This window comes from Schistocerca cancellata, chromosome 4 (genome assembly GCF_023864275.1).
Source record: "Schistocerca cancellata isolate TAMUIC-IGC-003103 chromosome 4, iqSchCanc2.1, whole genome shotgun sequence".
In the NCBI taxonomy this organism is placed as follows: Eukaryota; Metazoa; Arthropoda; class Insecta; order Orthoptera; family Acrididae; genus Schistocerca; species Schistocerca cancellata.
Window position 1 is genome coordinate 365,932,671 of NC_064629.1, and position 14,311 is coordinate 365,946,981.

A 14,311-nucleotide genomic window follows, 5' to 3' on the forward strand; every position below is an offset into this window, starting at 1 on the left:
GTCCTTCCGGTCAACCTTAAAACCAGTTTCGTATCAAACTACATATCTGTGTGGCATACGGAGAAATTTTATAACTAAACATTTGTGACTTGCTGACATGGGTTAGATAAGGCATCCAATCTTTCTCACTAAGCTGCTTGCTGCTACTTTACTTATGAACCTACTTCTTAAGTTTCTTGCACACTACTGGCATCTCAACCTTTACAGATTGTCCTGTTGCTTCCACCCCTCTTACCTCTAAGGATTGTATAAAGTTAAGTAAATCCTTTTATCGATCTTGTAATACAGTGAACTAATATTTCATATGCAGTAGTTCGACTCCACCACCTCCCAGAGCAATCAAAGAGCCCACAGTTATACCAGGCAACTGTAGTTTCATCATGACATAAAACAAGTGATGAAATGCAATATTCTTGCCATTCTTGTCCTTGACCTATTGCAACCTGAGGACAGCAAAAAAACCCTTCATCCCTCCTCAGAAGGCTGCTGTCACTAGCAAGTCTGCTTGCAAACAAAAAATAACAGAAAAATCTCTTTACTAACATAACTTATTCACAGCACATTTGTACTTTGCATATCTTATTCACTACTATCCTATATGTATGCAAATGTATGAACAACATAATTCCTGGAAACACATCCCTAATCTTCTTGACCTTAATGCATAAGGCACTTTTTGTGCACGCTCTGCAACATCATCTTGTCTTTTACTCTGACTCCTTCTCATTGGATTTTTCTCTGGCTCAATCCTTGATACCCACAGAATCAGCTCTGGACAGCCTCAAAAAGGTCACAGATGCCCAACATGTACAATTGTTATTCTTGTTGGTAACTGGAACTTCACATTGACTGTTGAAGCAGTCTCCACCACCTATTAAGGTCCTGGATACCTTGTGATAAACTTTTTTGTTTCCCTTTTGGCATGTAAGACTGGATAATATCACCTATTGCCCTACTTTATTCTGTGGTAAACTTGCTTAACGTCTCATTGATTATTCCTACTTCTTGAACGCCTTCATATTCACCTTCTGTATCATTTCCATACTTCTAGTGCTGTTTTTGCCAACTCACATACCGACTCTCCAGCTTTAATTTTCTTGGTCTTCATTAAGTTGAACAGTGATGGTATTTTCCAGTCATACATAATCTCATAAGGGGACAACTCATTATTGGCGTGCACTTTTGAATTATATGAATTATATGCTGACACAACATAACTTACATATGTACCATAGCCATATGATGTGCATTCACATGGAAATGAAATCCCATGCTTCTTGACAGAGCGTAGGGGAATGATGCGGGAGACTCGCACCGCCGTACTAGGCAAGGTCCTAATGGAGGTGGTTTTCTGTTGCCTTCCTCCGACCATAATGGGGATGAATGATGATGATGATGATGATGATGATGAAGATGACACAACAACACCCAGTCATCTCGGGCAGGTGAAAATCCCTGACCCCACCAGGAATCGAACCTGGGACCCTGTGCTCGGGAAGCGAGAACGCTACCACGAGACAATGAATGCGGACATGCATTCACAAAGTAACTTAAAATGTTTCCAATTGTACTGTACACTCATTTCTTCCTACCATTTACCTGTGGATGGAGAGGGCTAGTTCTTAACTTCTTTAGATCGAATAACCAACACAGCTCCTTCAATAAGACCAACATGAAATTCTTACTTTGGTCCATAATTGCCCTATCTTGTACTCCAAACTTCAAAATGCAGTTGTTAATTATTGCTTATGGGACTGTCACTGTCTGCTGGTTTGGCATAGCAACCATCTCCATGTACTGACAAAAATGATCTAGTATAGTTGATATGACTTGGTTTCCTGCTAGAATATGACTGAATGCTCCTAATACATCAATCCATAGCATTTTAAACAGTTTTGGTGCTTATGGTAGCCTCTGCACTGGTACCCACTTTTGATCTGAGTGTACACTGTGTACATTTCGCAATGTATTGATACACATCTATTTTCCTTCCTCTCCACCAGTATCTCTCGGCTACTCTCCGGTTTTTTTGGTCTGCACCCTCCATGACCAGATAACATGTGATCATGTGCTTTCTTCAAAATCTTCTCCTTAAACTTCATTGGTACTACTACCTATGGCTCTAGTCTCATTTCCTTGCACAACAGTCTGTCACAGTTGCTAAACTGTGATTGCATTGTGTACTGTTTACAGTCACTATCAGCACTCTGCACTGCTTGCTATTCTGCAAAACCAGGGCCCAGAATTTTCGCCACTGTTACCTTCCTGGTAATGCATCTGAATTTTTCTGTTTTTTCCCTGGCTCATGTACTGCTTCATAGTTGAATTCACTAAGTTCTAGGGTCTATGGTGTCAGCTTGCTAGATGGATCCTTCAGTCCTAATAACCACTTCAAAGCAGAGTGGTCAGCCACTAACCAAAACTTTTTCCTGTATAGATGATGTCTAAAACATGTAACACCATAAATGAGGCTCAGTTCTCCTTCTCTGTCATTGAATAGTTCTTCTCCATTGCATTCAGCTATCTCGATACATAGGCTACAAGATGCTCTTCACTACTAATCTCCTGGCTTGAAACACATTCCAAAGCATGATTAGATGCATCAAACAAAAGTAAATACTAGAACCAAGGTGGATGTCAAAGCTCTTCACATCTTCAAATGCATCCTAACACTCCTCTGTTCACACCTTTTCTTAGCAAGAGGTCATGCTATGTCAGCAAATCCTTCCGTGAATTTTCTATTGTAATTCAAGATCCCAAAAAAAGACTGCAGTTCCTTAATCGACTTAGGCACTGGGAATTTCCATACAGCTTGTACTAGCCTTGAGTCTGGCCTCACTTTGTCTTTACCAATTACGCTGCCTAAATACCTTACTTCTTCTGATGCAAAATGGCACTTCTCTATACTCAACGCCAGATGTGCAGTCCTTAATCTCTTAAACACCTCCTTGGACATTGTCTATGCTGCTCCAAGTCTTTTGAAAATACGATGATATTATCCAAGTAGACAAGACATTGATGTGCTTTCAAACCTCCCAACACATTGTCCAACAGCTCCTGAAAGAACCATAGGTGCATTTTTTAATCCAAATGGTATTCTCTTGAACTGATAGCACCCCCATGGTACTGAAAATGCTGTCTTCGGTTGGTCTTCAGGAACAAGCTCCAATTGATGGTAACCACTCTTCAATCCTATGGTTGAGAAATACTGACATTGATCCATATTGTCTATAGTGTCAGTAATGTTTAGGATGGGATATGCATCTGCTGTGGTCTTGCTGCTCAGGTAACAGTAATCACAGCATAACCTGCATTGTCTAGATCCGTCCATAGATTTCTTTTGTAGACCACTATTCCCGTACCCAATGGACTATTACCCTGTTCTACTATCATGTCGGCTGACTGCTGCTTAATAAAATCTTTCATAATTAGCTATAAATACTTAGGAATATGGTGTGGTTTCAAACACAACAGTTCTTTGTTCTCTGTTAGTATTCAGTCTTGGGTCACAGACATTGCTGGCAATGGAGCCTTCGAAAATATAAATCCTCAAATTCTAACAGTAATTCTACCATTTTCTCTCTCTATATTCCATTTATATGTTCCACTTTTCTACATAATGCAGTTTTAACAGTGGCTTGCAGTTGCTTTGGTTCACTCTCCTTCTACACAACTCACCCTCATCCAGAATGTCTAAACTTGCTGTTAATGTACCCTTCCTTAACTTCACTACCTCAGTGCCAAAATGATCTATATTTACATGTACCACTCTCCCACTATACCTCTCTTGTACATGTACAACATTTCTCTTAATAAAACAATTTGCTGTATCCAGTATATCATGCTCTTCCAGAGTCTCCACAACACATTACATACCCACATGTAAATCTGGCTCCACATTCACACAAAGTGACTTCCTAGTGCCATCTGGTACACAGTCACACTGAATTCTACTGTACATAGCTGAAGGGCAATTTTAGCACAATGTTGATACAAAAAGTCTAGCCCCAAGATCACACTGTTGCCCTTACTCACACTGATTAAACCAAACAGCCCCTATTTGAAAGTCTACATGCGCCAACCCCAACAGCCTCGCATCATTATCCCCAACCCCACATAACCTACAGCATCGTGGGTTCCATTGCCTTTAACCCATTAAGTCCCTAATGGCAACTGATACAAGGGCCACCATGCCCAAAAAAACTTACAGTCTTTACCTCCTACAATAACTCTTACTGCATACTCCGCCTCTGCATACCTGTACATATTTCTGGCATCTCATTTTAATGGGAACACCTTGTGGTGGACTCTGGGTTTTCTCCTGCATTTAACAGCTGCTTACCACCTCATCGTCCACCCCTAAGCCCTTTACCAAAATTCTGCTGCTGGTATCTTCCATTTCCTTTATTTCCCTGTGGTTGGTGACACTGTCTCTGTAAATTCCCTTTCTGCCCACACACATACAATTAATGTTTGCAGAAAATACCCAACATCTATCTTTTATCCCTACTGACATATCAATTTCTTCACACTCCATTGCTAACATAGTAGCAGAATGCAGACCGTGTGGTGCATCTGTATGTGCCATTCTCAACATGTCCAATGGAAATCACTTTACAAAAGCATTGAGCATCCTTCGCTCAACTTCTTGCAACAAAACAGCTTTTGTTACATCGATCTGCCCCTACTTGTATACGTGTTCATTACATTCCCTTATCCTAACCACAAAATTTTCCACAGTTTCCGCATGCCTCTTCAAAATAGGGTTCAAATGTTCTTGAAAATACCTAACACTATTCTGTTCCTTGCGTTTTTGCAAAAGTCCTTTTCCAATTATTCAAAGCTTGCTGTATTCCTTAATGCTTCCCTACACCTCACACATGTTTTTGCATCTGCCAATAGTTAAAATATTTCTACTTGCAACAAGTGACTATCCATCCAACCACCCATCTCTGCTGAAACTTTAAGCTCCTCTAAGAATAATCATACATCCTCAGATGATTTTCCAGGAAAGGGAAAAATGAATCCTACAGCAGCTGGATCCACCTCATGCTGTGGTATGTGGAGCACTGCTAACTGTTTGTGTTTCACTGCCAAGTGCCCATGTAGTTGTGTATTATCTGCTGTCAGCTGTGCTACTTTTTCTAACAATATCCATACTGTTCTGGCTCCGACACATGTTTGTCACTGACTCTGCCATTGCGACATTCTTATACTCTATTACACACAATAATGCAACAACAAAATAAAATTAATTACAATTCTGAAAGATCACTACAAATTAGTCTTTACATTAACTCGTGAGCCATCTAAACTCTCGACACTGCATTGCAATATGACCAGTTGACAACACCATATAACAGGTTAAAGGCACTGACTCCATGCACGGTGCAGAAAGCCAAAGCAAGCTGCACTGTGTACATCTTTAAACTCAGATATGTCAATTGACTCCTCCAGTCTAAACAAGGTAACCTTCAAGTTAAAATGACAGTCATACCATGCATCCTAAATATAACCAAACAGTTCATCACTCACTGCCTCAAGTTGACACCCAAGGTCACGGTCTAGATGCCGTGTTGCATGAAAACAATGCCCCAGACCCTGACAGCAAACTGTAGCGCCCCCTGGTGCACGGTGTGTGGCTATGAGCCAAGATGGCGTGAGTGAGTGGTGAAGGTGAGGAGGAAGACCAGGTGGCTCCAGAGAAAGACAGCTGCAAATATAATAAGTCTTCTATTGATACGTCTGTGCTGCTTGATACACTGGATCAGTGTCTGACCGGCTGCTTAATTTTGCTGGGATGGCTCACGGCACCCATGGTGCTGCTGACGTGGCACTACACCACACTGGCTGCCTTGTTACATAAGCTAACAGTGTGTGAACTCGACATTGCTGTGGCCACTGCAGGCCCTGGCGTCAGCCAGTGGTGTCAAGGCAGGGGTTGCCTACAATGCTTAGATGCCCATTCGGCAGTGGCAGATGGTGGCTGGTGTGCATGGGAAGTAACCTGTTGCCCCTGGAGAGGAGTCTGCCATGCTGCTGAAGATGCTCTGGTGCGGCCAGAAGCACCACAGCAGTAAGTCCGACGAGGGACTGAATGCACAGAGCTGTTGCTCTGCCATGGCTTAGAACCTGTGACCTCTGCTGGCAGGTCTGGGTGGCATTCTTTTCCAGCACAGCCCTGCTGTCCTGGATGGGCTGCAAGACTCAGAGTAATTCTATTATAAAAATGTCCAGTATTTATAGTTGGCAGCAGTGCACTTATTGTGCACAGGCGCCACTACCAGTCGTGTAACTTAAAACACTATTGCCACTGTCAGTGTGAAAATCTGCCCCTTGCTCCAATAGTCAGTGCAGCACCACTGAGTCCTGTTTCAGCATGCTAACCTGCACCATAACATTGTGCTGGCCTTGTTGAATTATTACAGTGACAACACACTATGACCACTCGCTATTAGCACTGCTGCAATATACTGCTCAGGTTCACAGTAATATGCCCATATATTGCCATTATGCTACATGTCCTTTTGCTTGATTACGGATTGTGTTATTATAGGCTATTTACTGCTACCCACTGTAAAAGATACCTTTCCATCTAGTTCATTCCAGATTTATATTTCAAAAGTAAATTCTTGTTGTTAATCAGTAGTTTTTTAATTATCTATGACAGAATTTGTTGGTATGATAATTCATTTTATTGCAATATGTGTCCACATACTTGCATATAAGCATAAATTTGGAACAAAATATTTGAACTGTTTCTAAAAGCACAACTAAAGCTTTTAGCTCACGATAAGCAGGAAATCCAGGTTTGAGTACTGGTCTAGCACAAATTTTAATGTCATCAATAGGTAGTACAAAACACATCTGATGTCAAGCTATTCAAATTCAGTTAATTTATTCTGAATTAATTGTCCTTATTGTCTTTTCATCCAGATATGCAAGTAAATATTATATGCTGAAACAGACACAAGATGATAATGTCATGGGTCTCCATTCCTCATGGTCTCATTCTAATTGTTGTGGGAATACAGAGTACAACTGCAAGCATTAACTGATAAATGTAGGGGGCTATGGAATATGGATGTTGATAGTGTGATGTATGGAAGTTTGGGTTGGCCTGAGAGACATGCATGGATGCCTGAAGTGATTAAGGTGACCATTCATGATAAGCAGGAAATCTAGGTTCAAGTCCTGATCTGGTACAAATTTTCGTATGTCATTTGTAGGTAGTACATCTGTACCTTAATACAGCTGATGCCAAGATATTCACATTCAGAGAATTTATTTTGAATTAATTTCAGATGGCTGTCAATCATAATTAATGGCTGATCATCCAGATATGCAACTAAAAAGTAAAGAATACTGATGTGAATCTACATTTTCTACTCACTTCTTGTCATGTTAAATATGGGAAAAGTACTGTGTGTTCATCTGATTCATCCTTTTCTTTTTTTTCAAGCAGTGGAATATAAAAGGTGAATTATGTAAGGCATAACACCCCTTTTATTTCATCAATGGATTCAGATATCCAAAGCAATATTTCGACAAATGATATTATGGAAGTGGTTCATGGTGCGGGTTCCTGTAGTCATGTCCTAGTTCATGAACCATGGGCAACGTATGAGTGGCCAAGTAAGTGGTCCCGACAGCCGGGATACCAGTTACTTTGGAATAAGGCTGGGCATCTCGGACATATTCTGAGTCGTGGTCACCTTTGTGCTCATATGGCAAAGACTACCAAATCCACCGGTTAGTCCCTCAGCCATTTGGGGTAAAATCCAATGGGACTCGGGGCAAGTAAGGCTAGCAACCTGCTTCCCTGGTACTTTAAATATGATGCTGGCAACAATCAGAGCAAAATGCCTCGGACCTTTGGAGGTGACGGAGTCCCACCTCTAACTGACAAACCAGGGACTCCTAAGATATGACTTGGCAAACAAATGGTAATGAGATGGGGAGCTATTAATATCAATGGGGGCTACTCTGGGAAGAAGGTAGAGCTGGCAGAGGCTGCAAGTAAGATGGGACTGGACATTTTAGCTGTTAGTGACATTCGGGTAAGGGGTGGGAAAGAAGAGGAAGTGGGAGAATACAAGGTCTACCTGTCAGGAGTCAAAGCAGGAATAGCACAATGGGGTGTAGGGCTTTACATCAGGAAAGAAATGGAACCCAGCGTAGTTGCAATAAGGTATGTAAACGAACGACTGATGTGGATAGATTTGACAGTGTCTAGCAAGAAAATTAGGATTGTGTCAGTATATTCGCATTGTGAAGGGACAGATCAAGATAAGATGGATAGTTTTTATGAGGCACTCAGTGATGTAGTTGTTACAGTAAAGGACAAGGACAGTGTTCTGCTCATGGGTGATTTTAACGCCAGGATTGGAAATCGAACAGAAGGGTATGAAAAGGTTATGGGTAAATTTGGAGAGGATATGGAGGCCAACAGGAACGGGAAACAACTCTTGGATTCCTGTGCCAGTATGGGCTTAGTAATCACAAACTCCTTTTTTAAACATAAGAACATTCACCGGTATACTTGGGAAGGCAGGGGAACCAGATCTGTCATTGACTATATAATAACAGATCAGGAATTCAGGAAGGCTGTGAGGGACACACATGTATTCAGGGGATTCTTTGATGACACTGATCATTATTTAATCTGCAGTGAAATTGGGATTGTGAGGCCGAAAGTGCAGGAGGTCAGGTCCATATGTAGGAGGATAAGAGTGGAGAAACTTCAGGATAAGGAAATCAGGCACAAGTACATAACAGCGATCTCAGAAAGGTACCAGTTAGTTGAATGTAGTTAATTACAGTCATTGGAAAAGGAATGGACAAGGTACAGGGACACAGTACTAGAAGTGGCTAAAGAATGTCTTGGAACAGTAGTGTGTAAAAGTAGGATGAAGCGAACAGCTTGGTGGAATGATACAGTCAAGGCAGCCTGTAAAAGGAAAAAGAAGGCATATCAAAAATGGCTACATACCAGAACCCAGGTAGACAGAGAAAGTTATGTTGAAGAAAGAAACAAAGCCAAACAGATAATTGCAGCATCCAAGAAGAAATCGTGGGAAGACTTTGGAAACAGGTTGGAGACTATGGGTCAAGCTGCTGGAAAACCATTCTGGAGTGTAATTAGCAGTCTTCGAAAGGGAGGTAAGAAGGAAATGACAAGTATTTTGGACAGGTCAGGAAAACTGCTGGTGAATCCTGTGGATGCCTTGGGCAGATGGAGGGAATATTTTGAAGAGTTGCTCAATGTAGGTGAAAATGCGATCAGTAATGTTTCAGATTTCGAGGTAGAATGGGATAGCAATGACGATGGAAATAGGATCACATTTGAGGAAGTGGAAAAAATGGTCAATAGATTGCAGTGCAATAAAGCAGTTGGGGTGGATGAAATTAAGTCGGAACTCATCAAATACAGTGGAATGTCAGGTCTTAAATGGCTACACAGGATAATTGAAAGGGCCTGGGAGTCAGGACAGGTTCCATCAGACTGGACAAAAGCAGTAATCACACCAATCTTTAAACATGGAAACAGAAAAGATTGTAACAACTACAGAGGTATCTCTTTAATCAGCATTGTGGGTAAAATCTTCTCAGGTATTGTTGAAAGGAAAGTGCGAGTATTAGTTGAGGACCAATTCGATGAAAATCATTGTGGGTTTAGGCCTCTTAGAGGTTGTCAGGACCAGATCTTTAGCTTACGGCAAATAATGGAGAAGTGTTACGAGTGGAACAGGGAATTGTATCTATGCTTTATAGATCTAGAAAAGGCATATGACCAGGTTCCTAGGAGGAAGTTATTGTCTGTTCTACAAGATTATGGAATAGGAGGCAAACTTTTGCATGCAATTAAAGGTCTTTACATGGATAGTCAGGCAGCAGTTAGAGTTGACGGTAAATTGAGTTCATGGTTCAGAGTAGTTTCAGGGGTAAGACAAGGCTGCAACCTGTCTCCACTGTTGTTCATATTATTTATGGATCATATGTTGAAAACAATAAACTGGCTGGGTGAGATTAAGATATGTGAACACAAAATAAGCAGTCTTGCATATGCGGATGACTTAGTTGTGATGGCAGATTCGATTGAAAGTTTGCAAAGTAATATTTCAGAGCTAGATCAGAAATGTAAGGACTATGGTATGAAGATTAGCATCTCCAAAACGAAAGTAATGTCAGTGGGAAAGAGATATAAATGGATTGAGTGCCAAATAGGAGGAACAAAGTTAGAACAGGTGGACGGTTTCAAGTACTTAGGATGCATATTCTCACAGGATGCCAACATAGTGAAAGAACTGGAAGCGAGGTGTAGCAAAGCTAATGCAGTGAGCACTCAGCTACGATCTACTCTCTTCTGCAAGAAGGAAGTCAGTACTAAGACTAAGTTATCTGTGCACCGTTCAATCTTTCGACCAACTTTGTTGTATGGGAGCGAAAGCTGGGTGGATTCAGGTTACCTTATCAACAAGGCTGAGGTTACGGATATGAAAGTAGCTAGGATGATTGCAGGTACTAGTAGATGGGAACAATGGCAGGAGGGTGTCCACAATGAGGAAATCAAAGAAAAACTGGGAATGAACTCTATAGATGTAGCAGTCAGGGCGAACAGGCTTAGATGTTGGGGTCATGTTACACGCATGGGAGAAGCAAGGTTACCCAAGAGACTCATGGATTCAGCAGTAGAGGGTAGGAGGAGTCGGGGCAGACCGAGAAGAAGGTACCTGGATTCCGTTAAGAATGATTTTGAAGTAATAGGTTTAACATCAGAAGAGGCACCAATGTTAGCACTGAATAGGGGATCATGGAGGAACTGTATAAGGGGGGCTATGCTCCAGACTGAATGCTGAAAGGCATAATCAGTCTTAAATGATGATGATGATGATGATGATGATATTATGCTAAGGGGAAAGTATTCAAGTATGTGATAAAGAGTCTTAACTCTTGTATCTATCAAGATATTGATGCAAGTAAGATTCTTTTAAATGAAAGGATACACTTTTTTTAATGGCACCCAAAACTGCTTGAAATGAAAAGTACAGTCTTATAATGGTTATTAATATTGAGTTAGAAACACTTTGCAAAAGAAACATACTAAAATTAGAAAGTGATGTAGCCAGAGTTGGCTATTGCACTGTAAACATCACCAAGCAGAGATATCATGCCAGGCTCCGTCATTATATAAGGCAAGATACGACATACATGATGCATCAGCTATGATTTTTGTATATGGATCTACAGTGTATGCTAGTTCTTGGCTTAGGAGAACTATTTCAAATGTGTCTACATTTCCAGGTTTTTATGGAGACAACTACAGCTTTCTTCAGGCAGTTTTCCATTTGAACCCTCCCTGCCACTACTTACATGTCAAAGCTGAAATAGAAATGTTGGTCATTCATGCTTCATACTGATAAACAGCACTATGCATGGGAAAATAAACTAGTTTATTAACTTTCTTAGATTTAAAGTAGTAGTAATAATAATAATAATAATAATAGTACCTGACCTCTCTGTGCCTGGAACACCCGAATGCTCCTCAAAAGTAAAACACCTGCTGTTGGACAGATGAGTCTGTAGCTACTACTCAAAACTGTAGTTAGATGGAATACACTTATACACTTTAAATAAACTAAACCTTTTATTCAGAATGACTGACAACATGTCATCCACAAAATGAGTACTTTTCTTAACAAAACATTGTTTCACTGTTTATTTAAACACATGTTCAAATTGCTTACTATCAGCTGCAGGGCACCTTTGAAATTGCCATTCATGAGATAGCTGGGCAGATGAAAGAAATTGTATGATATGCTATTACATACTGTGATGATGCAACGGCAAATATCATCTGATGTAGTCGGCACTTCATGATAGACTGTATTTTTCAGAGCTCTTTGCAGAAGGGAATCCAGAGGAGTCAAATCAGGAGACCTGGTTGGCCATTGTACCAAAGCATTCAGCCCTATTCAATGGCCAGGAAACTTTTTATTTAGTATTTGCATCAGAACATGGGAAGGGCGAGCTAGGCAGCTGTCTTGATGGAACCACACATATTTTTCCTTATCCAGTGGTATGTCCTCTAGAAGAACAGGTGTAACGTTTGTAAGAAAGTATGCATACATATTTCTATTTAACACCCCTGGGGTGAAATAAGTTCCCATAATGGCATTTCCCATAATGCTGCACCATACGTTTATGCTCCACAGTCACTGGTCTTGTACCTGATGAAGCCAGCATGGATTTTCAGCTGTTCAGTAGTGCACATTATATAAATTTACACTACCATGGTTCGTTAATGTTTTCATCAGCAAAGAGTGTCATCTTCCAGGTGCTGCAGACCAAACCAACAAAATTATTTATGATATTCGAAACCATGTCCTCCGAGTGTCTGATATAGTGACAGATGATAAGGGTGGAATTTATGCCAATGAAAGATGTGAACGACAGTTGTGTGGCTGATACCACATTCCTTAGCAATATGTCTTGTGCCATCATGCGGGCTGATAAGCTTCATAGCCAGAAATGCTTTCTTATGTGCCCTGTCAGTTGCAGTCTTCATCCCCATCCTCTGTTTACCATTGAAGCTACCTGTATGTAATAGTGAACTAATAATCCATGCAATTGCCTGATGTGACTGACAGCAATGATCAGAATAGACATCCATATACTGCTGTACCATTTTGGCAGTATTTATTTGACATTTGTCATCTAAAAGTAGCATGTCTAACTTCTCATTGGTGTACATGTCTGCATGCAAAGAATACTGAAGAAAAAATGACCAACAGATAGGTGACACAGTTCCTGCTAGTTCTACTGTGTAGATAGGTAAACTGTCAAAAGAGTTGATACAATGAGGTAGCCTAGCGTGAGTGTGCTTAAATGCCAATACTGGCTGACATGTCTTTCAATTTCAGAATATTTCTCAGATTATTTGGAGAAGAGTTCCAACCTCAAAATTAACAAGCATTATATCACTGTATTTGTCTTTTCATGCACTTTCAGATGCCATTAAAAATATATCATACTGTTTAAAAAAAGTCATACTTGCTTTAGTATCTCAATCGAAACAAGAGTTGACTCTTTTTGTCACACACCAAAGTATGTGTCTCTTAGCATACAACCATTTGCTGAAAACTTCGTTTTGATATCTGAAATGGTTCATGAAATAAATGGGATGTTACATCTTATATGACATACATATATATGTTGAAAGTGTGAAACAATCTATATTGCCTTGAAAGAAAAAGTTAAGTATCTATAAACTCTGTGGTAGAAGAGACTATATAGAAAACATATACACTAAAGTAAATTTGTTGTATGAATGTTAAGTTTAATAAACAGTATTTCTGTTGTTCTTATAATCTAGTTGAACTGCAGAATGGATTACCATAACTCATGTTATAAAGGAGTAAGTCTTCAACTATAGGTTATTATTATAACTTATTTTGTCACTCCTGCAGATTTTGAAGTAAATTTGAGAGAAAGTAATAAGCTGTGATATACTACTACATTCTGTGGATTGCATCTTTTGTCCATGATCTCCTTCATCATTAAGGGTGCTTGGTTTAACTTACCTGCATAATTACAAAAATATTGTCAACTCCAATACCAAGGAGCAGAAATGGCAAAACTGGATGTAGGGGCCCCCAGAAGAAGCCCATGTAGAAACACAGGCCATAGGAAGCAAGAATTGATTGCCCAATAATGGAGACTCCCAACAGTGACAAATAGACCTACAAAAGTACAAAATTACATCAAAGAACTATAACAATATATAAGTTCATAAGTATACCACCAGCAAGAGTCAAGAATGCAACATAAGACGGCACTAATGTTCCAAAAAGTTCTACTAACCCTCTGTTCAATGGGGTGGTACTTGCTCATCATCAGAATAACATACAGTATAATGAGTGAAAATCCAGCAAACAACAGTGTTGTGTTGTTCTCTACAACTTCACGGATGAAGTCATCATAGCTGTGGAACAATAATATATTCAGTCTTTCATAAGGCAAAATTAATTTCCAAGAAAGTGTCATAAAAAGTGCTCCTTGAATATTTATAAGTAATTTTTATAAAATTGGCACATTCAAAGTCATTACAATAAGGCTTATTCATTATTTAAGAAACAACCCAACTGACTTTTGTAAATGTTGTGCAGAATAACAAAAGAGGCACATTAAGAAGATAAAATGAGAAAGTATGATTACTCAGAAACTGAAGGTAAGTGTTAATTTATTCAGTTGTTTTCCTGTTTATAATTCCACCTTATGAATTACTCAGTTTTTATCTTGATAACTACAT

The 14,311-nt window shown here is 39.9% G+C and overlaps 1 protein-coding gene across 1 annotated transcript in view; it reads right to left on the reverse strand.

The window, feature by feature from the left end:
- Window positions 1–14,311, reverse strand: part of LOC126184197 (NPC intracellular cholesterol transporter 1-like) — a 296,479-nt gene that overhangs the window by 245,962 nt on the left and 36,206 nt on the right. Inside the window, exons 5-6 of the mRNA XM_049926565.1 lie at window positions 13,864–13,984; window positions 13,584–13,742 (exon numbers count right to left, since the gene is read on the reverse strand). Of these exons, the coding sequence (XP_049782522.1) occupies window positions 13,584–13,742; window positions 13,864–13,984 (280 nt within the window). The remainder of the gene's footprint in view (window positions 1–13,583; window positions 13,743–13,863; window positions 13,985–14,311) is intronic.